General features: G+C 46.4%; 1 protein-coding gene across 1 annotated transcript in view; it reads right to left on the reverse strand.

Moving 5' to 3' along the window:
* Window positions 1–368: 368 nt before the first annotated feature.
* Window positions 369–26,816, reverse strand: part of LOC127314961 (aminopeptidase M1-C-like) — a 42,025-nt gene continuing 15,577 nt past the window's right edge. Inside the window, exons 4-20 of the mRNA XM_051345503.2 lie at window positions 19,890–19,992; window positions 19,431–19,617; window positions 19,244–19,337; window positions 19,003–19,156; window positions 18,676–18,780; window positions 18,488–18,604; window positions 16,659–16,772; window positions 7,087–7,269; window positions 3,136–3,403; window positions 2,938–3,059; window positions 2,750–2,847; window positions 2,416–2,593; window positions 2,234–2,348; window positions 2,077–2,144; window positions 1,895–1,972; window positions 764–841; window positions 369–641 (exon numbers count right to left, since the gene is read on the reverse strand). Coding sequence (XP_051201463.1) covers window positions 459–641; window positions 764–841; window positions 1,895–1,972; window positions 2,077–2,144; window positions 2,234–2,348; window positions 2,416–2,593; window positions 2,750–2,847; window positions 2,938–3,059; window positions 3,136–3,403; window positions 7,087–7,269; window positions 16,659–16,772; window positions 18,488–18,604; window positions 18,676–18,780; window positions 19,003–19,156; window positions 19,244–19,337; window positions 19,431–19,617; window positions 19,890–19,992 — 2,245 coding nt within the window. The 3' untranslated portion in view covers window positions 369–458. The remainder of the gene's footprint in view (window positions 642–763; window positions 842–1,894; window positions 1,973–2,076; window positions 2,145–2,233; window positions 2,349–2,415; window positions 2,594–2,749; window positions 2,848–2,937; window positions 3,060–3,135; window positions 3,404–7,086; window positions 7,270–16,658; window positions 16,773–18,487; window positions 18,605–18,675; window positions 18,781–19,002; window positions 19,157–19,243; window positions 19,338–19,430; window positions 19,618–19,889; window positions 19,993–26,816) is intronic.

Below are 26,816 nucleotides of genomic sequence, written 5' to 3' on the forward strand. Positions count from 1 at the left end.
GCTGCACTCTAACCCTTGATCCGTGTAAAAGGGTTATCCTAGGATACTATAGGTATCTTTCAAACACTAATTTTGTGTCTAACGACTAGGACATGATGTTGAAATTGTTAAATAAAGCTAGGGCCTACTCATTTGTTGGGAGATGTGGGTGTTTAACTTTGACTTCGAAATATTAGAATGTTTGCTTCACATTTGGTTTCAAGAATTTCTTTCCGATCGATGTGAAAAGCATTTCACCCTAGGAAGTCTCATTTCCCCGCCTTATGGTTCATTCTTCGAACCAACATATTCCGCTTGAAACTTTATTAACATCGGAAGAGATATATTCAAGCACCATTCTATGCAAAAGAGAGACATTTTGTAGGCATGCTAAGGTAGCAGCACATGGTATTGCTGTTCACAGTATTAAAAGTAACAAGTGCATCATCAGAATCATAGCACTAGCAGCGAAATGCAAATTAGGTCTTGTGAAGCAGTGCATGAACTGCCTGGGCAAGTCCAGGCTCGGTGCGGATACCCTCAATCCATCTCATATTTATATCCACCATATTGAGGTTTCCTTTTAGCGCACTCTGAAGTGCCGGATCCGTGCAGTTTGTGAAGAACTTGGAGATCTCTTCTGCCTTATCATTGGAGGTGAACTGTCACAAAATAGAGACAGTGCACATTAGTAGTGATCTAATGCACACATTAACTGAGAGATTGAATACCAAAAGGTTAAAGAATTTCCAAATCCGCAGATATAAATTTATGGTGAATATACCAGTGGAACAATGTTGTTCACAATACACCATAATAGGTCTTTCTCAGGAACTACCTTCAAAATATGATCCCAGTTTTCCTAAGATTAAAAGGAATGAGACAAATTAATGTAATGATGGATATTGAGATTCGCCTTTAGGACTAAATTACATCAATGAAATCACGAGAACCCGCATGAAAAAGTCTTAGCCAATGACGCTTGAATAAATATCTAACGGCATAGTAAGATTAACATGAATCATTTTCCACATCCCGAGGAATAATAGGATATGGAAAAAGTTAATGTTGCTTTTAAAAAATAGTGGTTTTATAAGTCAAGAACACACTCAAGTAAAAGTAGAGGGTAATAATAGATACCAAAAGGATTAAAATATAGTTGATCTCATTAGTAATGGTCATGGTGCACCTCATGAGTACCTTTTTTAATATCCATAAGTGATACAAAATCATCTAAATGGTTATAGCACATTTACCTCGCAAATTTAATGAAATAGTTGACTTTACCCTCATATAGTGCATCAATGTACAATAATATGAACATCTAGTCATTTCCACGCACAACTTTTCATTGATTGCAATACTTAAATATGATTCTACTCAAGGGTGAAGCTAGGAAAGTTAGACATTGGGTCCATCCACATTGAATTATAGAGTCAAACTAAGTGAAGGAAGGTGATCAGTACTAGGTTAGCCTTGATTTGTACATATCCGTTGCGTCCATTTGAACATTACATGTTAGCTCCTCATTGTACTTCTAAAACTTATCGGTCTAATGGTATGCTACTTAAACACAAATAAATTAAAATCATACATATTTAAGGTGTGACTGGACCAGTGTTTGTTGATTTCATCAAAAAATGTAAATTCATTAGGTTATATAATCCAAATAATATCCATTTAATAATACCTTACATTTAGACTCCTTTGACCTTTAAGTTGGAGAAATTTAGTAGTACTAGAAATGAGTTCAATCAAGACAATACCACTTGAGGTGGGTACTTATGAAGCACAAAAGAATACCCTACAAGCTTATTTCAGTTGGTAAAAAATCCCACTAGAACCAAAATTCCTAACACGATCAAAAGTCTCAGATTTCTAAATTTCGCTGCATTAACATTATACGAGAACATACCTTCAACCAGCTCCAAGCAGCTTCACGTGTATCTATACTGATAAATTCAAGAAGATGAATTGCATCCTTATTAGGGACCTGCAAGAAGAGATGCATGTGATTCATAAATTCAACTTAAATTGCATGCTTATTTTAAACATGCATTCTATCTCAAGGGAGGATGAACCAAATTTATAGGCTACCTCATTGGTGAAAATTAAATCCAGTGACTCCAGAACAATATCCTTATCCGAGCAATAAGATAATACACCTGGAATCATGTAGAATGCTTTCAGAACAACCAACAAAACATCAACAAGAATATTTGTTAATTTAAGATAGTCAAATAGCCGCACACACCTAAGATACGCAACTTTTCCTCCCTATCAGCTGAGTCTCTATAGAATCTTCTAAGATCATCATAACCAGATCTATTTTTACTACTAGCCGTTTGCATCATGGAGAGGTATGCAACCTGTAGTATATCGCATGTGAGGAAACAAGCATAGGAACACCATGTGAAGAAAGGGAAAAGATTAGACCTTTCTAATATCCGGAGAAAGTATTGAAGTGTTGTGATCACGAGTTAAGATGTTGAAACGCCTAACACCTTCATTAATAGTCTTATCGTGTCCAAGTTGGACAAGATCAACCAATAGAATATATCTTAGACTTACATCCTGGTCAGCCTCACCATTAATTGGGTCCCAACCTAACTTTCTGGTAAAAGGTAGAGCATATAAAGGAGGATCAAGCAATAATATGGGAATAATGAGAAAAACTACATAAGATTGATAGTATATTTGGCATGAATAAGGTATATTTAAGTAAACATGTTAAACTAAACATAAAGATATAAAATGTAAAATGCCATACTCAGCAGGTGCTATAAGAACTTTGATGAACAATTGTTTTATATCACCAACCAATTGAGGCATAGCATCAGTAAATATTTGGGCAATAGTTGAAGTTATCTGTATAACAAAGGACAAATACACATACAAAATTAATATTCAAGAAAAATGAAGATAATGGAACTACTTGGTCAACCAAGATGTACATACATCATCTATGTGTGTTAGCACACTGTAGCCGGCTTCTTTCCGACAAGCATACAATATATATAGCAGTGATGCAAGTGAGTCTTTTCGGGCCATGGAAAGCATGCGCGCGTTCTCTAATATGCCTGGAAACATAATGTTATAGTAAGTTTCAAAAAATCATTTCAAATACAACTTCATAGTGAAATATGTTGTGCTTACCAATTTTTTCCATTGAAGAGAACATGTTGGCCTCTAACGCATTTTGAAGTTTTGCTGAAAGTTCTCTATCATACTTCACATGGTAAAAGCCTGTTTTATTCATATTTAGCTTAATCGAAAAACTTCCTTCTTTCTCACTTTTGCCACATAAATCCAACTTATAATACTTTTCTGTCAAAAGGAAAATTTTGGTTGATGAAGCACAACTTAGAGTTATTGGCACATCCCACAAGCCAGATCCAGAGGATCCATTTAATAAAAACTGGGCCTACAACAAAATAAAATGTGAAGCAAAATAACATATCAATAACGGATCACATATACATAAAGGCAAGCTTGTCAATATTTCCATTTCCCATCTTTTCAACCGAAGTAAAAGAAATATTAACCGTGTTTCTAAGTTTCCTCTAATAAAAACTATCCCACAAAAACTAAATTGCTCAAAAAACTGGAAACACACATCAATGGAAATGTGCCCCATGATAGATGCCTCAAAGATCTCAAAACTTGTTTCAGAATAATCTCCTAGATGCGACCAACAGTGTACTTCTTAATATCCAAATATCAAGTTCATTACTGAATGGTCGTTGACATTGAAGTGCTCAACATTATGCAGATTGAAACCAATTTGTAGTATGTTTTGTTGCCTCAGTTGACTTTAACACGTAAATGCAATACGTAATACTTGGGATCCTCTTCGGTGTAGAACACTCAACTGGGTCATCCCCCATAATTTGTATTTCATGGGTATCAGGAATAGAAATGACAGCATGCCCCAAAATAGCTTTTGAAGTTACCCTCATCTTTCCTGTGAGGACATTGACCCCTCGTTGTATTAGGATTATGATGTCGGGTTGTTGAGCATTAGTTATAGTAGAATTCGTTTATCTATAAAGTCGCCTAAACTCAAGCCTATTGTTGGATCAATATAATTAAGCCTGGCGACTAGTGGTTGGATGAAGAAACAGTATCCCTATGGAAAAAAGAACAAAAACTTTGGTAGGTTTGTTATATTTATTACTACACAAGATCAACGGAAGGTTAACAATATATAGCTTCATGTCATAAGAATTATGCAAGAGCGTCTTAGGTCTTCATTTATATATGACTACAATTAAAGTAGATTCTGAGGTGAAATTTCATGTTCGCCCGAACACCTCCTATATTGTAAAACATATGATCCATTATTAGAAAAGATATAAAGTTAAATGAATTTATAGGGACTAGCTGAGACAACAAGTGTGAAATAGACTAGACACCAACATCTTGGGGTAAGGTTGAATTCCCTAACGAAACTAATTTTGTTGTGAGGAAGGGAATAAGGCCGTACCTGAGCTTATTATGTATGCTGCGTGCATAATGGCCCTGGCAGGCTATGACATGAACGAATGTACATGTCCCTATGTTCAATTTAGTCATGTAATATTGGTTTTTAGCATCCCATGGTTGTGGAACAATCGGCATCATTGTATAGGTGGACATTATCTATTTTTAGAAATGGGGGAAATATCACCCCAGCTTCTGCATCCAAGGGATGCACACGGTTTTTTTTATTAGATTATTCACAACACCTTACAAGAAGAATTACAAAGATCGAACCGAACCCACCAAAACTAACGACAGCCCGCTATTCCTACATCACCGATGAGGGGGGGGGGGGGGGGGGGAGGGGGATCAATGAACAGAGCCAACTCCCAGACATAACACCAACGCGCATCATCAAAAAACCGAATGCCTCGACAAGTCGCCCAATGGCGAGCAGGTGACACAACCGGTCCGGCAGATCCTCAGCGCGTACCATCATACACGCTCCAGAAGTCCTTGCCGCCACCGTCTTCCGCATACCCATCTTCAGGAGAGATCAATGCAATGACCTTGCGAGGCCTGCCACCAACGCCACCAAGACGCTAGACAGCTCCACCACCCTGCGCACGTCGAACATGACATATCTGACGATGCTACCCCGCTGCACCACGATGCTGAGATTCACCGTCTTCAACACGAAAGAAAAACGTCGCTCCACCTAAGGACCCTCCAGCTTGCATATGCTCCATAGACGATGCCCCCAGGAAGGAGAACGACGCCGTACGCTGCTATTGCCCGATACGGGATCGGATCTAGGATTTCTCCCAGAGCAGCACGAGTAAGAAGTCGTAGACTGCGACGATGATGCCTTCAAGAAGGTAATGGCGCGTGACGTCGCCATCGTCCACCATGACCAAGGTTAGAGCACGGTTTTCACCGGAAGCTACGCTCCCCAACTCGTTATTGGGACTGGACATGAGATCAAAAGATCCCCACAAACAACCCCAATCTGGCTGCCCACCTCCAACGAAGAAGACGAGCACCACCGCCATACCCGGAGCTAAGGATGGCAATTTTACCCATGGGTACGGGTACTCGCGGGTACGTACCCGCATGGGCAGGGTATGTGTACATTTTTATGTCCATGGGTAGTACCCATACCCTACCCGTTAAGTCATGGGTAGGGCACGGGTATTGCTTTGTACCCGCGGGTATACCCATACCCTGCCCATTTATTGTCAATTTCGTGTCTACTTTTATTGACTTATAGTTACTACATGAAAATGAGATTTTTATATTGGTTTAATTTTTATGTACTCAACTACCTGTTATCGAGTTGAGATAGTTCATTTTTTAATCGAATTTATTATCGATAAATGTAAAAGTGCAAGAAACTTATGTACAATTTAACCTACCCACCAGGTACCCAATGTGTATAGGTACCCGCCGGGTATGGGTATGGGTAAAGTTTTATACCCATGGGCACGGTATGGGTAGAAGTTTGTACCCATCGACTATACGGGTATGGGTATGGTATTGCTCTACCCTGCCCATACCTGCCCACTGCCATCCTTGCCCGGAGCTGCTGCCCCAGGCCACCTCAAGATGCGGGAGAAGCCCAGGAAAACGCCGCAGCCGCAGGGAGGATCGAGGGCGGACACACGAGCCCGCCTAGCCCCATCTGGGCCTAGATCGGAGACCCGCCGTGGAACTCGGCCGAACCGACCACCACGGCGCGCCGCCCCTGGCAGTCGCTGCCCCGTCGTCGCCGTCGATGAAGGTGAAGGAACCGGTGGAGGCCGCAGCCGATTCCTCTTGTCGCCGATGGAGGTAAAGGCCGCCGCCGCCATGCCACCAGGTCTTTGCCCAGCAGCGCACAGGACGGCGGCGGCAGGAGAGGGGACTTGAGGAGGGGACGGGCAGAGGGCCGGCGGTGGCCTCCCAGGCGCGGCGCGGCACCGTCGCGCGGGGAGGGTTAGGTCACAAGAAACTCACCGTTTGGTAGGGATGTGCGCATGATGTGTTAGAAGAGAGTTTTGTTGGAACAGTAGCACATTGACTGAAGAAATGGCTAATTAAATAGCAACTTAAATCAAGGATGGGCATGGGATCAAACATAAAGATAGTCTCTCTAGGGACAGCTTCCAAAACCACTTGTGAGCCTATTGCCCCCTATATGATTGGCCAAGTTTACATATGAAATACTACCATATAGCAGGCAAAGCACATAATGCAGCAGAAAACTGGCTTAGCTTTCCACGTTCGCGCAACATGAACTCCCTTATAAACTCTTCGCACTATAGGATTGGTATACTAATTTAGGCACTAGTGGATATTTCCATTTTTTCATGCGTGAGTACATTTCACTTTTCAAAGGAATTCTACCAAAGCACTTCCACAACATATTCGCAGTAAGCAATAAAAATAAAGGTCTAATCCATGTTTAGTGTGTAGAGGAATAAAAGATTCTTAGAGATACGCCACAAACTAAACCAACATTTTTGTGTAAAAAAAACTAATCCAACAAGTACATTAATAAAATAATTAAGAAAATATAAACAAGCCGTGCATGTATATATGTATGTACTCCGTGGTCAGCATTTAGATGAATGCATAACACAATACACATGAAGTATATATATTTACCTGTTCAAGTTGGATTTCGTTCCCTTCCTGTTTAACATTAATGACAGGATATCCTGGTTTCTTCATCCATGCACTCATTAAATTCTTCCATGGTTCACCAGTTTCCGCTTCAAGCACAGCCCATAAGTCTTCCGTATTAGCATTCGAGTAGGCGTATTTTTTAATATATGAAGCCAATGCCTTCTGAAAGAGTTTCACATGTGCAGTGCAAAATAATGCAATAAATTATATTTTTTTGTAGATCTAGATAACATGCAGAATGGGAAATGCAGAGACAGATAGAGTATTATGCAAAGTTAGCCTTTACAGTAACTAATAATGCACTCAAGTCACCCACCCAGCTTCGCTAAGCCTAGGTGACATGGGAAAGACAATGCAACCACCACCTAGAGCCTCTTGCCCAACCCTCGCCGTTGTCAAGGTCACTGCCGAGCAAAACCCAATAAGTGCTTGAGACAGTAGGGCCTCTCCAGGGTAGTGGTTCTACCCCCTCCTCCCCCGGTGGTGACCCTCTACATCTAGCCACCCAACACCCCCCGCCTAGCCAACGCGGTGAGACACGACACACTCACCACAAGCACATGGCACACCTCCACCCTTATCCTCTCGCACACCACACACACACGGCTTCCATCTCCCTCCTCCCCCTCGAGCTCTCTCTCCATCGCGAGCATGTCTCTCCCCGTCGAGTTCGTCCTCACCTTGATCTTGCACCCGTTCATTCTTCTCTAAAAGTCCCATGCCCTGGCTCCGTCGATCTTCAGCCCCCTCCCCCCCCCCCCCCCCCCCCCCCCACACACACAAACCCTAGGTGGAGGAGAAACATTTGATCTAGATCGAGGAGAGCAGATGTGCTGGTGCCATTCCTCGCCACCTGAATCCAAACACTGGCAGGGCTGCCATGCAGGTGCCCCTCCTCGCCTCCCCTCCTCCCACTGATGGTTTAAGAACCCCACCGACGGAGGGTTGCATCCAATCGTATATGTGCATGGATTTCGACAACGAGGTATGGATGGAGAGCCATTGGTTCCTACCTCCTCTTTCAATTCCCTTCTCAGAAGACCACCAATCCTACTAGATCTCTCCCCTCTACCGCTTCCCCTCCTCCAAATTTGAGGTACATACGGGGCGATTTCAATGTTGAATTCGTGGAGGGAGCGGTTGTCTGGTTCGCATGCCGCTCGGGACCGTGCATGCACGCACGAAGGGGCCAAGGCGGACGACCAAGGATCTGTCCATTGAGAGTCGGCGCATCAACACAAGTACATGTCCACTTGCCTGAATCTAGGAACCTTGGTGGCAGTGAGGCGGACCTAAAGCCTGACGAGCTTGAGCGCCGCTTCCCGATGCACGGATCGGACCTGCGCCGCATGGGATCGGAGGAGCTCGTCCAGCATCTCCGACCCGGACGCCGCCATCCGCTCGAGGTAGGGACTCTCGTGACTACCCAGCTTCGCAGGCCCTCCACCGTCGTAGTTGTCGGAGAAGAAGGCGACGCACACCTCCTGTGGAGGGCTTCGAAGCGCTCACGGACCAGGATAGGGAGAGAGTGGAGTGTCAACGCCCAGATCCACCACACGTAAAAAAAACACCCAGATCCACCATATCCATGGCAGGCCACGTAACCTTTTGTTTTGTTTTGTGGAAACATTACTACAAGCATATGGTGTTGGGGAATAATACCATTACCAACAAAAATATAAGTATAGGGAATATAGGCACACTACAAGTTTCGGAACAACTGGTAGCATACCAAGGTGGTACAATACCAATAAGTTATACTAGTGGCATAATAGCGGTACCGTACCTGGGTCAGCAACCAATGATGTATCCAGGTATGCCAACAGTAGCATTTTATGTACTAGCACCAAGGTGGTACGTGCAAGCGATGGTGTCGCAATGAAGTGGCTACAACAGTGTAAGGCATGCTGGCATGACGGTGTGGCGCGGCGAACGCTTAGAAAGGTTACCGATGGCAGGGGAACCACCTCTATTTGTACGACAGTCTGTGGGGAATGCTACGTGGCATCATGGAGCATGGTAGCCACATACTTGGTGGCGGCATTCCATTACTTTTGTGCTGCAGAAGCGGTGTCGTAGCAAAGGAGGACACCAACATGGCTGGTGTGCTGCTCCAAGACCCGATGGTCAGGGATGAGGGGTGTGCCATACTCTGGACAAAACTCATGTACGTATGTCTTCAATTGGTTCCCGTAGAAGGTGGTGTTCCCCTTCTTGGATGCGTTCTCCATTTATTCAGTTCGCGCCCATGGCAACGGTGATTGTGGTCGTTTTGCTCCCCTCCATGGAGGTGTCACCGAGGACTGCCAGTACTAGTCTCGCCCACTTAGATTTTGACTATGAGCATATGACGATATTTAGGTACAGATCAGCGATGCCGGTTTTTTTTGTTATTGAAAGGAACATTTTTAAGACGTCTTTGTTCGCGTCCATGGAGGCGTCGCTGAGGACTGCCAGTACTAGTCTCGCCCACTAAGATTTTTTCTTTGAGCGTAAGTCGAGATTAAGGTATGGATCAGCCATCCGCGTTGTTCTTTTGTTGAAAGAATCATTTTAAGACACTTTTTTCTTGTGGAATACATGGGATCTGGTGATGCGTTGCTTCCGGGGTGCAATATACCAGAAAAGGTCCGAATCTTTGCATGGAAGGCGGTTTCAAACGCTCTAGCGACGGAGGCAAATAAAAAAACGAAGACATCTGCCAGTCGATGGCGGGTGCCGTATATGTGGAAGTTTGGTGGAAGACTCCTATCATGCCTTGATACAGTGCCCACATGCTGCTGGCCTGTGGGAGGCAATGAGAGAAATTTGGCCGATACCGAGAATTGTGGATCCTATTCAGGATGACTGGCTAGAGGCCTGGTTGTTGGGAGTGCCGCTTGAGATATGTGGCCGCATATTGATGATTGCTTGGAGGGTATGGTATGCTCGCAATGAAGTCACACACGATAAGATACTTCCAGCGATTGAAGGATCTAGGCTTCATATGTAGCTATATCCAAAACCTCGACAATATTGGTCGGCTCACACCTGAAGAAATTGTGAAAGGGAAGAGGGCTACTAGTCTGCCAGTGGAAGCTAAGCTACAACAACAACCATCAACTGCAGTGGCTTGGTCCAGGCCTCCGAATGGTACGGTCAAGCTTAATATAGATGGTGCTTATATTGCACAAACTAGCTCTGCTGGGGCTGGAATGATCCTGAGGCGTGATGATGGCTCCATTATATTCTCGGCCTGCAGATCCTTGAAGTTTTGTTCCTCGACACTCGAGTCTGAGCTACAAGCATGTTTGGAGGGCGTCCGCTTGGCCCTTGATGGCTGCACGAATGATATCATCGTGGAGACTGATAATCTGGAGCTATCTTTGATGGCAAAGTCTGCGGCGAGGGATGCGTCTACTTTGAGTCATCTGATGGAGGACCTAAGGCTGCTAATCAAGTCTGAGCGTATTATAGCGTTTAATAAAATTCCTCGAGGGCAGAATAGTGCAAGTCATGAGTTAGCTAGATTTGGTATGTTTCAAAATAGGACTGAAGTTTGGTTAGATGCGGCTCCAGAGTCTCTCATGAGTCGTATCCTTCGGGATTGTAATCACACTGTTACTATTTAATACAATCCCGTTTGCCCCGCAAAAAAAAAAAGCTTCCGGGGTGCAAATGTACGCAATAGCCGATGGCTCCAGGATGGTGCATTCCTTGAGACAGACTAAATCATGCGACCCACTCACAGACTTCTTAAGGCACTCAGCGTGTATGGTACATCGACAGGGAGAGTTTACATGATGTTATTATTCCTCAGGGGTTACTGCGTTGGTCAAGACACGGCTTAGTTGTTCGGTTCAGGTGAGGTCCTTAATTTCCATTGTGGTTGAGATTGCTAGTCTTTGGCTTAGCGTTTTAGGCTGAAAGGCGTTGTTCACACTAGTAGAAAAAGGGGCAACCGTCTAAGCCTTTAATATCGGTTTTCTTAGAGCATCTCTAGTCACGTTCCTCAAAAAATGTTCGGCATAAATGATTTGGAACACGTTTGGGACCGCGTCGGACAAAAAGAGACTAAAAATCTGCACAGAAAAGAGACCCTTCCCAGCCGCGTCCCTCAAACAGCGTCCGGATGCATGCATTTTAATAGAGGTGAGAGAAAATGTGGGAAAAGTGAATGACATGTGGGGAGTAGGTGCTGCATGCATGCGTCCGGACGCTGTTTTTGTGTCCGGCGTCCCCGGTAGAGACTCACGCCGGACATAAAATGAGGTACTATTTAGCTTTGGGGGACGCGACTGGAACGCGTTTTTCTCCATTTCTTGTCCACCGCGTTTGGGGGACGCGACTGGAGATGCTCTTACGAACCGGTATTAAAGGGGTCATTTGTACAGGTTTGTGCGTCCAGGCGGACGAGTAGCATCAAAACCGGTACGAAAGGTCTTCGGCCCGCATTTCAGGCGCGTGTGGGGCCAGGGCTGGACCTCACGAACCGGTACCAAAGGGTGCCCAGCTATATTATCACATCGCCCCCGTCCCCCTAGCCCCTGGCTCTCATTTTTCTCTTCTTCCTTTCACACTCTAAATTTTTTTGCACCTCTCACACTCCAACAAATCTGTATTTTTTCTCCACCATTTTAACAAGATTAAGGGCATAAATCTATCCAAGGGTTAGCAATATCATCCTTTCTTCTGGCGTTTCTAATTTAGCTCATTTCTTTGGTAGTTTTAACTCGTACTATTTTTCTAGTGCTACCAAGGTGTTCGATGAAATGCCTAAGTTAGGGATTTTATTTCTTTTATATGCAATTTGAGCTGAAATTATGGTATGTTTTGTAGGTTTTAATTAGTATCATCCCCGTCCTTACCGCCGTCGATCGCCGGCGTCGTCCCCTAGCCGGCACCGTACCACCTCGGTGAGCCTCTTCTTTTTTATAAAAAATCTTTGTTTTATGTGATGAACTTGAATATTAATTAAGTTGGTCACTCATATATCCACGATGTTGTGTAATTAATGATTTTTGATATACATATATAATGCAGATGAGTCGACAATGGATGTACGGTGACCGGTGCCATCTCGACTTCATTAATGGCATGCATTATTTTCTCAACGTGGCTGAGGCAAACAGGCAGTCGAATGGTTTCATCTATTGTCCATGTAGTTCCTGTAAGAATATGAAGGATTACTCTACCTCAAAGACCATTCACGTCCACCTGCTGGAGAACGGTTTCATGCCCAGCTATAATTGCTGGACCAAACACGAAGAAAGAGGGGTTATATTGGAAGACAACGAAGAAGAAGAGGATAGTGACAACTATCCTATATTCACTGAAGACGGTGATAGTAGAATGGGGGAAGACGAAGAAGAAGAGCCCATTTTTGATGAGCCGATTTCTGATGACCCGGATGACGATTTGGGTCGGGGCATTCTGGATGCGAAGATGAACTGCGGAAATAAAAAGGAGAGGTTGAAGTTGGAGAAAATGTTAGAGGATCACAAAAAACTGTTGTACCCAAATTGCGAAAATGACCAGAAAAAGCTGGGTACCACGCTGGAATTGCTGCAATGGAAGGCAAAGAATGGTACTTCTGACAAGAGATTTCAAAAGTTGCTGAAAATAATAATAAAAGATGCTTCCAGGGGAGAACGTATTGCCCTCTAGTACGTACGAAGCAAATAAGGTTGTCTGCTCTCTAGGATTAGAGGTGCAGAAGATACATGCATGCATCAATGACCGCATCCTCTACCGCAAGGAGTACGAGAATTTGAATGTATGTCAGGTATGTAGTGCATTGAGGTATAAGATCAGGCGAGATGACCCTGGCGATGTTGAGGGCGAGTCCAACCCCAGGAAGAGGGTTCCTGCGAAGGTGATGTGGTATGCTACTATAATACCACGGTTGAAACGTTTGTTTCAAAACAAAGAGCATGCCAAATTGTTGTGATGGCACAAAGAGAACCGTAAGAAAGATGTGATGCTGAGACACCCCGCTGACGGGTCACAGTGGAGAAAATCGACAGAGAGTTCAAGTCATTTTCAGATGACACAAGGAACTTAAGATTGGGTCTAAGTACAGATGGCTTTAATCCTTTCGGGGAGCAGAGCTCCAGTCATAGCACCTGGCCAGTGACTCTATGTATCTATAACCTTCCTCCTTGGTTGTGCATGAAGCGGAAGTTCATTATGATGCCAATGCTCATCCAAGGCCCGAAGCAACACGGCAACGACATTGATGTGTACCTGAGGCCATTGGTTGAAGAACTTTTAGAGTTGTGGCGTGAAGAAGGTGTACCTGTGTGGGATGAGCACGAACAAAAGAAATTTAACCTACGAGCGTTGTTATTTGTAACCATCAATGATTGGTCTGCTCTTGGTAACATTTCAGGGCAGTCAAACAAGAGATACAATGCATGCACACACTGTTTAGGTGAGACTGACAGTAAATATTTGGGAAACAAGAATGTGTACCTGGGGCATCATCGATTTCTTCCAAAACAACATCACGTAAGAACGAGAGGAAAGCATTTCGGAGGTGAGGCAGATAAACCGAACGAAGCCTACCCGTCCTACTGGGGAAGTTATATATGATATGGTCAAGGATTTAAAAGTGATCTTTGGAAAGGGTCCTGGCGGACAATCTGTTCCGCATGATGTTGACGGACATCGTCCTTTTGCAAAGGCCGCCGACTCCTCGTGGTAGCGGTCCACATGAGCATCAAATGCCATCGACTCCTCCTGGTAGCAGTCCTCATGAGCAGCCAAGTCCACACCTACCTGAGAGGGATCCCAGCGTGAGTCCACCATCTCGAGATCCTCCGCGTAAGACAGCGCCCGCTAAGCGGAACGGTACGCCGCCTAGGAAGAGATCTAGAAAGGAGAAACCACAGCCGCCCATTAAGAAGTTACCTTGGGAAAAAAGTGTCGAGGAAAACAAGGAAACCGTTGAGTCCGAGCTGAGAGCCTTTTTTGCACCGAAAGTGCCAGAGATACCTTTTGAGAAGACACTAGATCCGGTGAAAGTTGTGCGTACTATTGAGAATCTATATGACCCTGTACCATCGCCGCCATTTGACTATAGGCATTCTATTGAAAGGTCGTATGACAAGATGATCGAGGCGACAAAACCCGTTCAATCGGGTGTGAAGGAGATAAAAGGGATACACCAAGTCTACCAGCTCGGACAACAACCCGTTCCATCGGTCCCCCCTCTCAAGGTGTTTGACGGGAAGGCCGTTCAAAGTTCTCTACAAAACACAACCGATTACGCCATCGCTGAAATAGCATATAAATTTGTTCAAGGGAAAGATTTGGTCGAGAGAATCTCAGGAAGCTAACAACATGTATGTGTAACTTGCATTCGTGGTACCTTAATGCCTCAAAGGGAGGGACCGAGACTATCATGGTGCGAGTTAGGGAAGAGCACTACTTTCCAGGAATACTGTGTGAACGTTGACTTCAGTGAGCTTTTCCAGTTATACAATCTCCGGGCCCTCGATAAATCTATCATCAGTTGCTATTGTCTGTAAGTGATTTATTTAATTTGAGCAGTCTTTAGCTCATCTCGTTCATTGTCTGTAAATTATAATCTTTCGTGCGCTATATTATGCAGATCGAAGATGCTCGAATGCAAAAGGGACAAAATCACGAACATTTGGTTCATTGACCCGGACACAATTCATGTTAGAACCATAGAAGAACCCCTCTATAACAAGGATACACCGGAGACTTTGCTAAGGTTTTTGAAGCGACAACGTGACAAAAGGCTAATAATTTGGCCTTACAACTTCCAGTGAGTCTTACTGTCTTATAACACATTATATTTTGCTCACCGTATGTCAAAATTTTAACTAAAGACTTATATATATGACACTACATATTTAAACGTGCGTAGGTTTCACTTTATTCTTCTCGTCATCAAAATGTACGATGGAGAAGTTGAAGTCTTTGACTCACTAAGCAAAAATTCGGACCTATACAAGTCTTGTTTTCTTATGCTCAGAAGGTAATTTTAATTCTCATCGGTTTGTTTCGTTAATTTCCGATATCAACTAATTGATAACTCTTTTATGTATTTTCTTTTGTTAGGCATCGTATGGGAAACTTTCATCAAGGAAGATAAGTCCCATGAATGGCCACCGAAACTGCGATGGCGTGCGAAAGTAAGTAGTACTACCTAGGTCCACACACCTTTATCATACTTGACTATTGTTTGATTGAATTATATTCTTGTAAAGAAATGTCCGCAACAACCACAAGTTACTGGTCTCTGTGGATACTACGTTTGCGAGTACATTCACAGAATTGTCAGCGAGAGAACGAATAATGAAAGAAATAAAGAGGTACGAAAACAATATTCACAAATTTATTTTCTTATCATAAGTTGTGCTGAGTTTCAGTAATAGTTGTTTCATTGTGATTTGATATATATATACACACACATAGCTCATGTTATTCATTTGTATCCTATTCTTTTATAGTTGGCAAGAAAGCGGAACAAGCTCTCAATCGAGGAACGCTTCATAGCAATAGGCGAGGAATTGGCGGGATTTTTCCTTCGGGACATCTTACCACCATTCGCAGAGTACCACTATGAATGAAGATGTACATGTTACATATATAGATTGACTCGGAGAGTACCAGTATGCTACATGTAATAGAAATATATAGAGTACGCCTCGGAGAGTACCACTATGCATGAAGATCGATCTTCATGCATGTACTACTTAATTTGCGATCTTATGCAATTACATGTGTTTTATATTATATGCACCAACTTGATATGAATCACCTCGATCTTCATGTACTACCTAAACCCAAACGCGTTTCTGGTGCATCGACGCGATATGAACGCTCTGATACTCCTAAACCCCTCCAAAAACCCTAAACCCTGAATTCTCTGCCGCGACAGAGATTCATGCATTTTCTTTGCCGCGGGTGGCAACCTTTGGTACCGGTTCGTATTACAAACCGGTACCAAAGCTCCCTGGCCCTGAACTCTCCTGGTAGCCCACGTGGAGGCCCCTTTAATACCGGTTCGTAAGGAACCGGTACGAAAGGGGGGGCGGGCTTTTGTACCGGATTTTTTTTACCGGTTGCGAAACCGGTACGAATGGCCCTCTGGAACCGGTACGAATGGACGTTTTTCTACTAGTGTCAAGCCTCCTTCTATGAAAATGGTAAACCCTTTGAAGGTGTATTCTAAAAATAATGTACTTGAGTGTCATGCAAGCGATACTTTACCTATTTTTTCTGCTATGCATACTTGCTGACAAAATATAACATGAGATGCCATACCTATACCTCTGTTGCTTTTCTAATTTTCCACATCAAATATGCTCACATATAATATTGTTCACCTTTACTCGATGAGTACAATTAATGTAATATAAATAGTATTATGCGATGATGTATTCATTTTACTATAAAAACCCCACTAAATGAATAAAAGCAAAAGGACTGTAGAATGACATGATCCAGGCGAATGAAAGGAATTGGGTCAAGAGCGCTGCCATGCACTTGTAAGTAACACATGAATATTTCAACAATGATAAAAGAAAAATCGAGACCTGAAAACGCTCTGCCCCAAGGTAACTTTGTAGCATGCCAACAATAGAAGCGCCTTTAATATATATGATATCATCAAAAATTCCACCGATTTCGCTGGTATGGTGTATTTCAACCTGGGCACAGGGAAGAGAAAAAAATACAAGTGTGAGAAACAATCACCAAATAGATGCAGAAAATAATATATGCAAATGAAAGTATTTAGTTAGTATTATATATATTCCATATTCCATAGTAAATTCCTAAAACTATACATACAAAGGAAATGTATCACCAAAGTACAAATTAAACTTATGATTTTATAAATTACACACTGAGCAACAAAATGTAACACAGCCACGCCCTGGTGCCTTGGTGGGTAACTATATCAGGATATTCACACTCGCGATCAACATTTGTCTTTTACTTTGTACGATCAAAAAAATCATAGACTGCATGTTTCAGAGCTCTTACAAAATCCTTCTTTGATACAACTATTTGAAAATGTATCTATGAAAATGCATTTCTTGTGAGTATTTAAGAGCCCATCGGTTACACTGAAGATGGGTGTTTAAACTCCTGCCACTACATAATAGATACAGTACTTTTTCTATATTTTATTTTATCTATAAGGGCATGTACAACGCGGGGCGCTTAGCGCCGGCGCTGGGATCTTAATCCCACTCGATGGGCAGCTATGCTTGAAAATCCTAGCGTCAAGACGCAAAAAGAGGAGGCGGGCTCTTACTTCATTTTCCCATGTACGACGCGAAGCATACAGAGCTAGCAGCCGGGCAATTTTGCAGCAGCTGTTAGCGTCCAGCGTTGGGGAAAACAGACACTTCAATGATCTGATATTTTCCTTTTCTCTCTAAGCGCCTGATAAGAGCTCCCGATTGGACATGCCCTAACCCTCCAACTCTTTTGCCCATCCATCAGTCTTGGAAACCCATTTAACTCATAGGCCACACACAACAAGTCCCGTACTTTGGATCGGCGCGATGGCAGCGTCCTCGACGTTGTTCCTCTGTTGGGAGCTTCGCGTTTGGAGAGATGGCTTGGAGGTCCTGGTGCATTCCTCCGGTATTCGCCACTGTCCGAGGCTGGCTGCAAGGGCACAATGCACGCCATTGTTGGCATCCCCAAGACGATGTCTTCTTTGGGCTGTCCGAGTTCCGCCATCTTCCCCTTTCTTGGCGCGTTGACAAGGAGAGCCCTTTTGGAGTTGTTGCTCTTCGGAGGTGTCTAGCGTCGGTCGAGACGCGGCTTTGTATGTTTTAGCTTAGGGTAGGGTCCTTCTTGTTGTTGTTGTTTTGTCGGTGGTGGCTGTCGTCGGACTAGCCGGCGTGGTGTGTGTGCTACTTGTGGTAGCGTTTTCTTGTACTTAAACCCCTGCCTTCTATAAATATATGGTACTTCTTTGGCATACTCTCGAAAAAAACAAGTCCCGTACTTTGTTCCCTCTAGCTCTCATAACTCTCCCGGTGCATGACTTCTATATGACGATATTGTTGGATTGATCCCATTTATGAATTAATGACAACATTAATATTTATTTTTCAAATAAATATTTCATTTGGTTTCAAGCTCAGTGACTATTTCTCCCAAAAAAAATTACATTACATTGGCTGTTTTTGAATATTTCTCAAATTCCGTGGAGCTGTCCGAAGCCAGCCATGAATCAAACAATGACATCCTAGAGATGTGGGATTAAATATTTCAAAACTCGGAAGATCTATTCATTTTAAAAAAATGGCAATATAATTTATGCATAAACAAATTAATGATCGCCAAATGAAATACATAGCAATTCCAACCACGAGATCATGCCAGTAACTAGCTATGAGATTACCTCGATTGGATGAGACCCAGCTAATGAATCCAATCTAAGAGTAGAAATTGTACTCTCAAGAAACTCCATCCATACATTCCACTGTGGGAAAAAATAGTCTACTGCGTGATAGCTCATCTATGAATAGTGAGTGAAGTTAGCATGGATAGCTTGGTATATAATTATTGAAATTTGAGTCATCAAATTACCCATGTAGCAAACCCCTCATTTAGCCATGCGTGAGTCCACCACTCCATAGTCACAAGATTACCGAACCATTGATGAGCCAATTCATGTGCCACAGTATTTGCAATCTGAAAACAATACATGTTGAGATCAGTAAGCATAGGGTGTCATTAAAACACTACCGGCATCACAAAAAAGTGTAAGAGTCACACATAATAATTATTTCATAAAATTGTGTAATTTTCCCATACATAAGTTAAGTATGGTAACAACACATAAGTTTTGAATTCGTGAACAATAAACAATGATAATAAATACAGCAAAATAACTTCATGAGTTATGGTATATACTTCATGTTGTTTGGCGGGTGTTGAAGACGACTCATCAAAAAGCAAATCTAGAACTTGGAACGTTATCAATCCATAGTTCTCCATGCCCATATTAGAAAAGTCGGGGATACCAATCATGTCCAACTTAGGGAGTGCATAAGGAGTGCCAAAGTAACTAAGACATTGAGGAAAAACATCAGATTAGTGATTCTATAAATAAGATAACAATTTAACTAATGGCAAGGGTAGTTTATGATCTTACCCATTATAGAGATCCAAAAACTTCACTCCAATATCCAATGCAAACTTCCCTTGTTCAGTCTTACCAACTTCGGTATACACACGCACTTTGGTGCCTAAATAAACCAATACAATGTAAGTGTGAGAATAATGAATCAAAAGATATTTGAATGGATGATGTGGCTAAAGTAAGAAAATGGAGATGATACCTTGTGATGTTACACCCTCTACAAAGTCAAAAATGCCAACAACCATAGCAACTAAATAAGTTGACATGAGAGGTGACTCCTCAAAATGAACAGTCTTGATAGCACCATCCACAATCTCACTAGATACAGGCATGTTGGACAATGCTACCAACTCGGATGGAACTTGTAATGTTATCTTGAACTTAGCCTAAAATGTTAGCAAATAGAAGAAATTTTATTTAGGCCATTGGTTCATATATATGAGAAGAACATTAAGAGATCTCTTGAGGTATGGAGTATTAATTTCTTCATAAAGCTAATGTATGGTGAACTTACAGGTGCACGCACAATCACGCTCATGTAAAAACAAAAGTCTATCATGTATTACATCTACTTCATATTGGTAATATACTAGACTTGGGTGTAACTACACACAAAACTAGGAAGTATTTAACTTATTAACCCTTCTATAATAATTACCTTAAAAGCTGGCTCGTCCCAGCAGGGAAAGCACCGCCGGGCATCCACTTCCTGAAGTTGCGTCACCGCCATGTTTGCTGTTTTCCCCTTGTACTCGTATTTACTGAAAATAGTAAATAAAAAAATCATGTAACATGAAAGTAAATAGTATTAGTTCTAAAACATATTTCCCTAATGCAAGTGCGTTTTGAAGTTTCAGCATTGGTAGGACTAGTTGTAAACTGAGTATTTTTTTTTCAAGGATACACCGTGCATCAAATTTCATAGAAGAAGAGGCCAAGACGGCCGAACAACGCCAATGAAGGCAACCCGATACAAACACGATGCCACATGGATTACAACACAACCACACCAGCCGAACGACAAACTCGCCTTGCACCGTCCAAAGGAGACGACACACAAAGCTACTGGACCGCGTCACAACCGAAGAAAGGAACTCCGGGAAACAACTCCAACTACGAGATAGCACAAGCCAACGCACCGCCCACCCAAAAGTGCCCAGGAACGGCGAGTGAACGGCGGGGTTGAACCAGATCAAAGGAGGCATCGACCACGAAGAAGTGCCGCCGACGGTGTACATAGCGCCCCGGAAGCCCAAGCTCTGAGCGGCGGCCGCCACCGACTCCAAATGGCGCACTGAGGACTCCCGAACCATCTAGGCGACGCCTCCAAGAAGGAAAATGACACAGCCGTGCCGCCGCCCCCCGATCCGAAGACAGGATCAAGGTTTCCCCCGATGTTCGGCGCTGGGAAGAGTGAGCAGCACCATGGCGACGCCTCCAACGAGGTGACGGCGCCTGCGGACTTCGCCGTCGCCAGCTTACGCAGGGATTTCTCCCCGGTCCTGCCGCCAAACCCAAGCCCGTCGGAGAAGCTCCGCAAGGAGCCGCCTTTTGGCCACACCGCCGTCGAGAAGCAAAGTTGCCGTCGCCGGAGAGGGAGGTGCTGACCTCCGTCTCACCGCACGAAGAATGGGGACTGGAGGGTGAGGCTCCAGCCCGCCGCCCCCCGGCCGGCCGTCGACACCTCCATGGTGCCCAGCAGCCGATGCCTGCAGGCGTCCACGCGCAGGCCTGCAGCCACGGCGGGCCCAGAGATCCCGGCCGCCGTCGCAGGGGATGCCTCCCTCGCGGGGGAGAGCAGCACCTCCGCCGCCCAGAGATGCGTCGATCGCCGGCCTCCTGTAGCACCTCGCCACCGAAGCACCGCCGCATCCCGCACCGCCGGAATAGGAGGCTGCCACCGCACGAGGAAGAGGCCCCGCCGCCGCCGTCACCGCCTGAGCTTTGCCCAGCGGGACCTCTGGCGGCGGCGGAGGAGGGGGTCGGGGGGGTGGGGGCCTAGGGTTTTTTCGGGAGCGGGGGGATTTGCCAAGTTTTGAAAAACTTAAACCAATCATTCATTTTTTGTATCTCCTATTGTATATAGCACTGTGGATTGATATACACAGTTATATTTATTTTGATATGTTGAGATGGGCATGATGTTGTTGGAGAGGCTGGTGTAATTGGTATCTACACGATATTAATATATGCTCTTTATCGAAAAAATCTAGAGAGTGAACTTCTTACTTTTTGCGGTGAAATATTTATTGGTTAACAAAACAGTGAAAAAAATTACATAGAAGTTCCCTTGTTAATTTCTCATGTCGACCGAAAAGAATTTTCACCGAGATAGTATGTAAACGTGCGGACGAATAAATTTTTCCAACCAAGATATGGAACTTCCCATGTGGGACGAAGCGAACTCCCCGAACTCATACATCATAAATTGAAGACCTTTTTTCCGCGGATTTAGTGCACCTTTTACGTTCGTTAATTGATCAAGAATTTTTTCCGAGTATATATACATCGTCCAAAGTTTTGGATAAGAAAAGAGCATCAACACATTTGTGCCATAGAAAAATCTCAATTGAACATAATTTCAGCAAAATGATGGATCTTCTTGCCGCTGCCAACATACAAGCACCACGTCCGGGTGTTCACTGTGGACTGTGGACTGGTCAGCGGTCGGCATAGCACTTCAAATGTTGCAATAATCCCACGCACTGCTTAGGGTTTCAGGTATTTGTTTCTTCAGTTTCGACAGTATAGCGATGGGGTTCAGAACTTCAGACTTAGCCGCTTTCATCGCTTGTTTTGTAACAACCTACACCTAGTCAGGTGGCTGCATGTTCTGATGTTCCCTTGTGGGATGGCATGAGATTCATGGATCGTGGAAGCACACCACGTTCGCTTTGAAAAACAGAATAAAAGGAGTGAAAGAACCTTTAAAGTCGCAAGTTGTATTCTCTAGCCAGAGATGACCGTTGGAGCTCCACGATCTCGCGACGCGCTCGCCCGGCGCGGCGGCGCCCCGCTGCTCTCCCCCGGCGCCTCTCCTCGCTCGTCCCCTGAGCCTCACCACCTCCCTCCTCCGCCGCCCTGCCTTCCGCCGGGCTTCTCGCCTACCGTTCTGGGCCCTTTGCCTCCCTCGTCCTCGCAGCGACCTGCTCCAAGTTCGACGGCTGCACAGCTACAAGCCCCAAGATCGTCGAAGTCAGCTCCTCCAGGTGTTCTCCGTCCGCAGAGGGAGGCGGATGAGGCACCTCGCCGGCTCCGGAGCGTCATCGTCGGGCGCTCCCCTCTCGACGAGCCGTCACAAAAGGAGCGCGATGCCCTCAGCGTCTCCATCTCAGCCTGGCGCCGCGCTACCTCGTCGCCCTATACATCGTCGGCTTCCGCTCCGGTGGGGATCCTACGTACCCCGTCCGCTCCTGGAACTCCGGCGAGGCTAGGCCCGCGCAAGACGGTGCGTTTCATCCTGCCGCCATCGTCGTCCGCTAACTCCAAGGGGGCCCACCTCCACTCGCGCGGCCGGGACGCTTTGCCTCCTCCACGTTCCTCGATGCGCGAGGACACGACGGCCGTTTCTGAGGAAGAGGATTGGACCGTAGTTATGTCGCGCCGCGCGCGACGTGAAGCCCGAAGGGCTGCTGCCTTTTTCAACGGAGGTCGCCGTCGCCTCTCCTCCTCTTCCCGAGACGTCGGCCCTTCACCTCCTCCGTCTACAAAAGCTGGAGCCAAAGCTTGCTTCCGCTGCAGTTCCTCCAGCCACCTGGTCGCCTCCTGCTCCCGCCCTCTCAGCCACCGCCCCCGGCAGCATCCTTCTTCGTCGAGCAAACTGCGGCAGCAGCGCGAGCCACGCCCACCTCCGGCGGCCATGTCCTTCCTCGGCCACCCTTCCACGCGTGAGGAGGAAGGCACCTGCTTCATGGCAACCTCGTACGACCTCGACCGCGAGCGCCTAGACTGGGAGCGCACCGCCATCGTGGCGTGGGTCATCGCCGCGCCGTCGGGAACGGACCGCACCGATGTCGACGACGTCTTCCGTCGCAAGTTCCGCCTGCGTTCGTCCGAGCTGATGGTGAGCTCCCACTTCCCGGAGCAGTACCTTGTCAAGTTCTCCTCCGGCGAGCTGCGAGACGAGGTTATGCGCACGGAGCGCTGCAATTTCAAGTTGGACGGCCTCGACGTCCACTTCCGGCCATGGCGCGCGGTTTCTCACGCTTACAATGCGGACCTCCACTTCCGCGTCCACGTGGTTGTCGACGGCCTCCCTCCCTTCGCCTGGCGGCCGGAAGTGGTTGATCAGCTTATTGGCCGCAAGTGCGCGGTCCAACGCCTCGACGACGGCTTCACCACCATGGAAGACACCTCCTCCTTCGGCCTTTGGGCTTGGACGCCGTCTCCCCACTGCAACCCCAAGGTTCTGTGGTGTACTTTGGTGAACAAGGGTGCAGGTGGCCTTTCCTCCAAAGTTCGCGTTGAGGAAGATCGGCCTGATCAATGGAAGCGCGGGATTTCGTTCCGTGTTCTACTACACGTCGACGCCGTTGAGGACTTTACGGGTGCCCCGGTGCTGGACGGAGGCGAGCCGCTCACCAGCTTCTGTCCTGTCTCGCACACGCTGCCGCCGTGCCACCTTGGCACCATCGACGGCCGTCCCGTGGGGGAGAGCTCGGGTTCCATCCTTCCGGCCCCTATTCCTGCTTTGGGTGAACTCGGCCCGGCTTTTCATCAGCGCCACGACGACGACGATCGTCTTGGACGGGCCTGATCTAACGCTAGAGGAGATCTTGACGGCCCACCTCGAGCTCGGCCACGGGAGTCTGAACGGAGCAAGTCCCATCGCTCCCTCTCCAATGCCGCGGATCGCCGCCGTTCTCGCTCTTCGTAGACAAGGGACCGCCGACGCAGCCTTTCACGCCATGGCTCCCGCTGTGACGACAGGGAGTTACGCAAACGTCACCGCCGCGAGGACGACGATGATGAGGAAAGAAGGGAACCTCGCCGGGATTTTTCGCGTCGCTACTCCTCAGCTTCCTTCCGCGTCAAGTCTGCAGGCCCTCACCATGAAGGAAGGAAAGGCCGCTCCTACGGCCGTAGCTCGGATCGCTCCTCTGCTCACTACGACGGTCGTCGCCACCACTTCACCGAGCTACGCGATGCTGCTCCTATCAGCTTGGTCGGAGACGCCTTCACGCGGAAGTTTATCCCCTCCGTCGTTACATGTGACGTGCCCTGCACGGATTGGACGTCCGCCATCAAGGGGCTGCCGTCAGCCTTTGCCTCGGGGTTCTCGAGGCTTGCTTCGCCTCCACCGCAAGCGCACAGCGGGCCTTCCCTCCCTAGTGCTTGGCTGGAGGATGTCCTCGATGGCTCTACGACGCCCCCTGCCTCGCCTCTTTCTCTCGTTGTTCCGACCGAGCCGCTCGCACCCTATGTGGTGCCAGATTCTTGGGAAGATGCCGCTGAATACGTCGCTGAGGAGGCAGAGAGACAGACCGTGATCGAGCCCGAAGTCGAGCCCGGGGCCGAAGAACGCACCTCTTCCATCATAAACAACCTGTTTGTGCGTCCTCAGGCTCCTCTCTTGCCGAGCCCCGCGCCGGTTCTGTTTTTGCCTGTGCAGCACGAGGTGCAGGCCACTTCTGAAACTCGGCGCAGCGCCCGCTTGCTCAACAAGCCAAAGATGCATACGATGGATAAGGCCGTTCAGGTTCTAAACACCAAATTGGGTGTAGCTGCCGCGGGCGTCCCTCTGCTGGAAGCAAGGAAGGCTTATGTCGACAAGTTCAAAGCCCCGCTCCCGAATACGGCGATCGAAGCTCTTACCAAGCTCTTCAAGCTCAACATCCGTAGCTTGGCCGAGGCGGATGAATCGCTCTTTGCCATGGGAGGCCCAGGAGGAGGCGAGCCAGAAGTCCTAGACGTGCCCGTTTAGCTCCGTTTGTTTTTCTACCGTGTTATCTTCTTTCATTTTGTGGACAAGTACCTGTGTTCGTCCCTCCATCTGTTTGTTTTGAACGACATTATGATCGGTCCTGATCTCTCCATCGCTGATTGGAACACCCGTGGTCTTAATGACCAAGCTCGCAAAGATACCGTTCACGCCTTCCTCGCCGATACCCGCTGTCACATCGCTTGCATCCAAGAGACCAAGCTCGACCACATGGATCAACAAACGGCTTCTTATATCGGCGGCTTTAGACTTCGCTCCTTCGCCCATCGTCCGGCCACCGGCACCCGAGGTGGCATCCTCTTACTCTGGAGCGATGTTCATGTAGAGATGTCCAACGTTCACCTCGGCACCCACTTGATCTCGGCCAACGTCTCCATTCGGTCATGTGGTACCTCCTTCAAGCTCACCACGGTCTATGGCCCTACCGACCACACCGAGAAAGAAGCCTTTCTCGCGGAAGTTATCGCGGCCAAGCCCTCGGACGACTCCAAGTGGCTCATCATTGGAGATTTCAACCTCATCTATCAGGCGGAAGATAAGAACAACAACAATCTCGACTTCCGTCTCATGGGCCTTTTCAGAAGAGCCCTCACCAACTGTCACCTTAAGGAGCTGAAGTTGCAGAACCGGAAGTTTACCTGGAGCAATGAAAGACAGTCCCCTACTCTTGTGCGCCTCGATAGGGCTTTCTGCAATACTGCTTGGGACCTCATGTTCGAGAACCATGTGCTTTATGCCCTATCCTCGTCCCTCTCGGACCACTGCCCCCTTGTCCTGTCTAACCAAAGTGGCCCGCGGAAACCGCCTCTTTTTCGTTTCGAATCCTTCTGGACCAAGATGCCTGGTTTCAGAGAGGCGGTTCAACAAGCTTGGTCGGCGCCCTCCTCGCACTCTCAGCCAGTCCACGTGATCAATCACAAGCTCAAGGCCACGGCGTTGGGACTCAAATCCTGGAGCAGAAGCCTCTTCTCTGATAGCAAACTGCAACTTCTCATGGCCCTGGATGTCATTCTACAGCTGGATGTGGCGCAAGAGTCCCGCGCCCTCTCCCAGGATGAATGTTGGCTCCGTGCTAATCTCAAACGCCGGGTGAAGGGACTTGCCGCTCTGGAAAGGTCCCGCAAACGCCAAGCCTCCAGACTTCGCTTTCTCCGTGAGGGAGACGCCAACACCAAGTTCTTCCATCTTCGAGTTAATGCTAGAAGGCGCAAAAATCACATTGTGAGGCTCAAACATAACAATGGTTGGGCTGTGACTCACGATGATAAAGCTAGAATAATCTTTGACCACTTCTCCCGCACCCTGGGTCGGCCTCCTCCTCGCTCGCTGGACTTCAACTGGGACGCCTTGAATCCCACCTCTCACCCTCTAGATGACCTGGGCCTGCCTTTCTCGGAGGATGAGATTAAGGAAGCTTTAGACAACATGCCCGCAGATAAGGCTCCGGGCCCAGACGGCTTTTCCTTCGCGTTCTTTCGCTCCTGCTGGGATATTATTAAGGATGACCTTTTGTCCGCTATCAAGGCCTTCTCCGAGCTGTCAACTTCAAATTTCCACATCATCAACACAGCCAATGTCGTTCTTCTTCCTAAGAAGGATGGTGCGGATGCCATTTCAGATTACAGACCCATCAGCCTCATCCAC

This window comes from Lolium perenne, chromosome 7 (genome assembly GCF_019359855.2).
Source record: "Lolium perenne isolate Kyuss_39 chromosome 7, Kyuss_2.0, whole genome shotgun sequence".
NCBI lineage: Eukaryota > Viridiplantae > Streptophyta > Magnoliopsida > Poales > Poaceae > Lolium > Lolium perenne.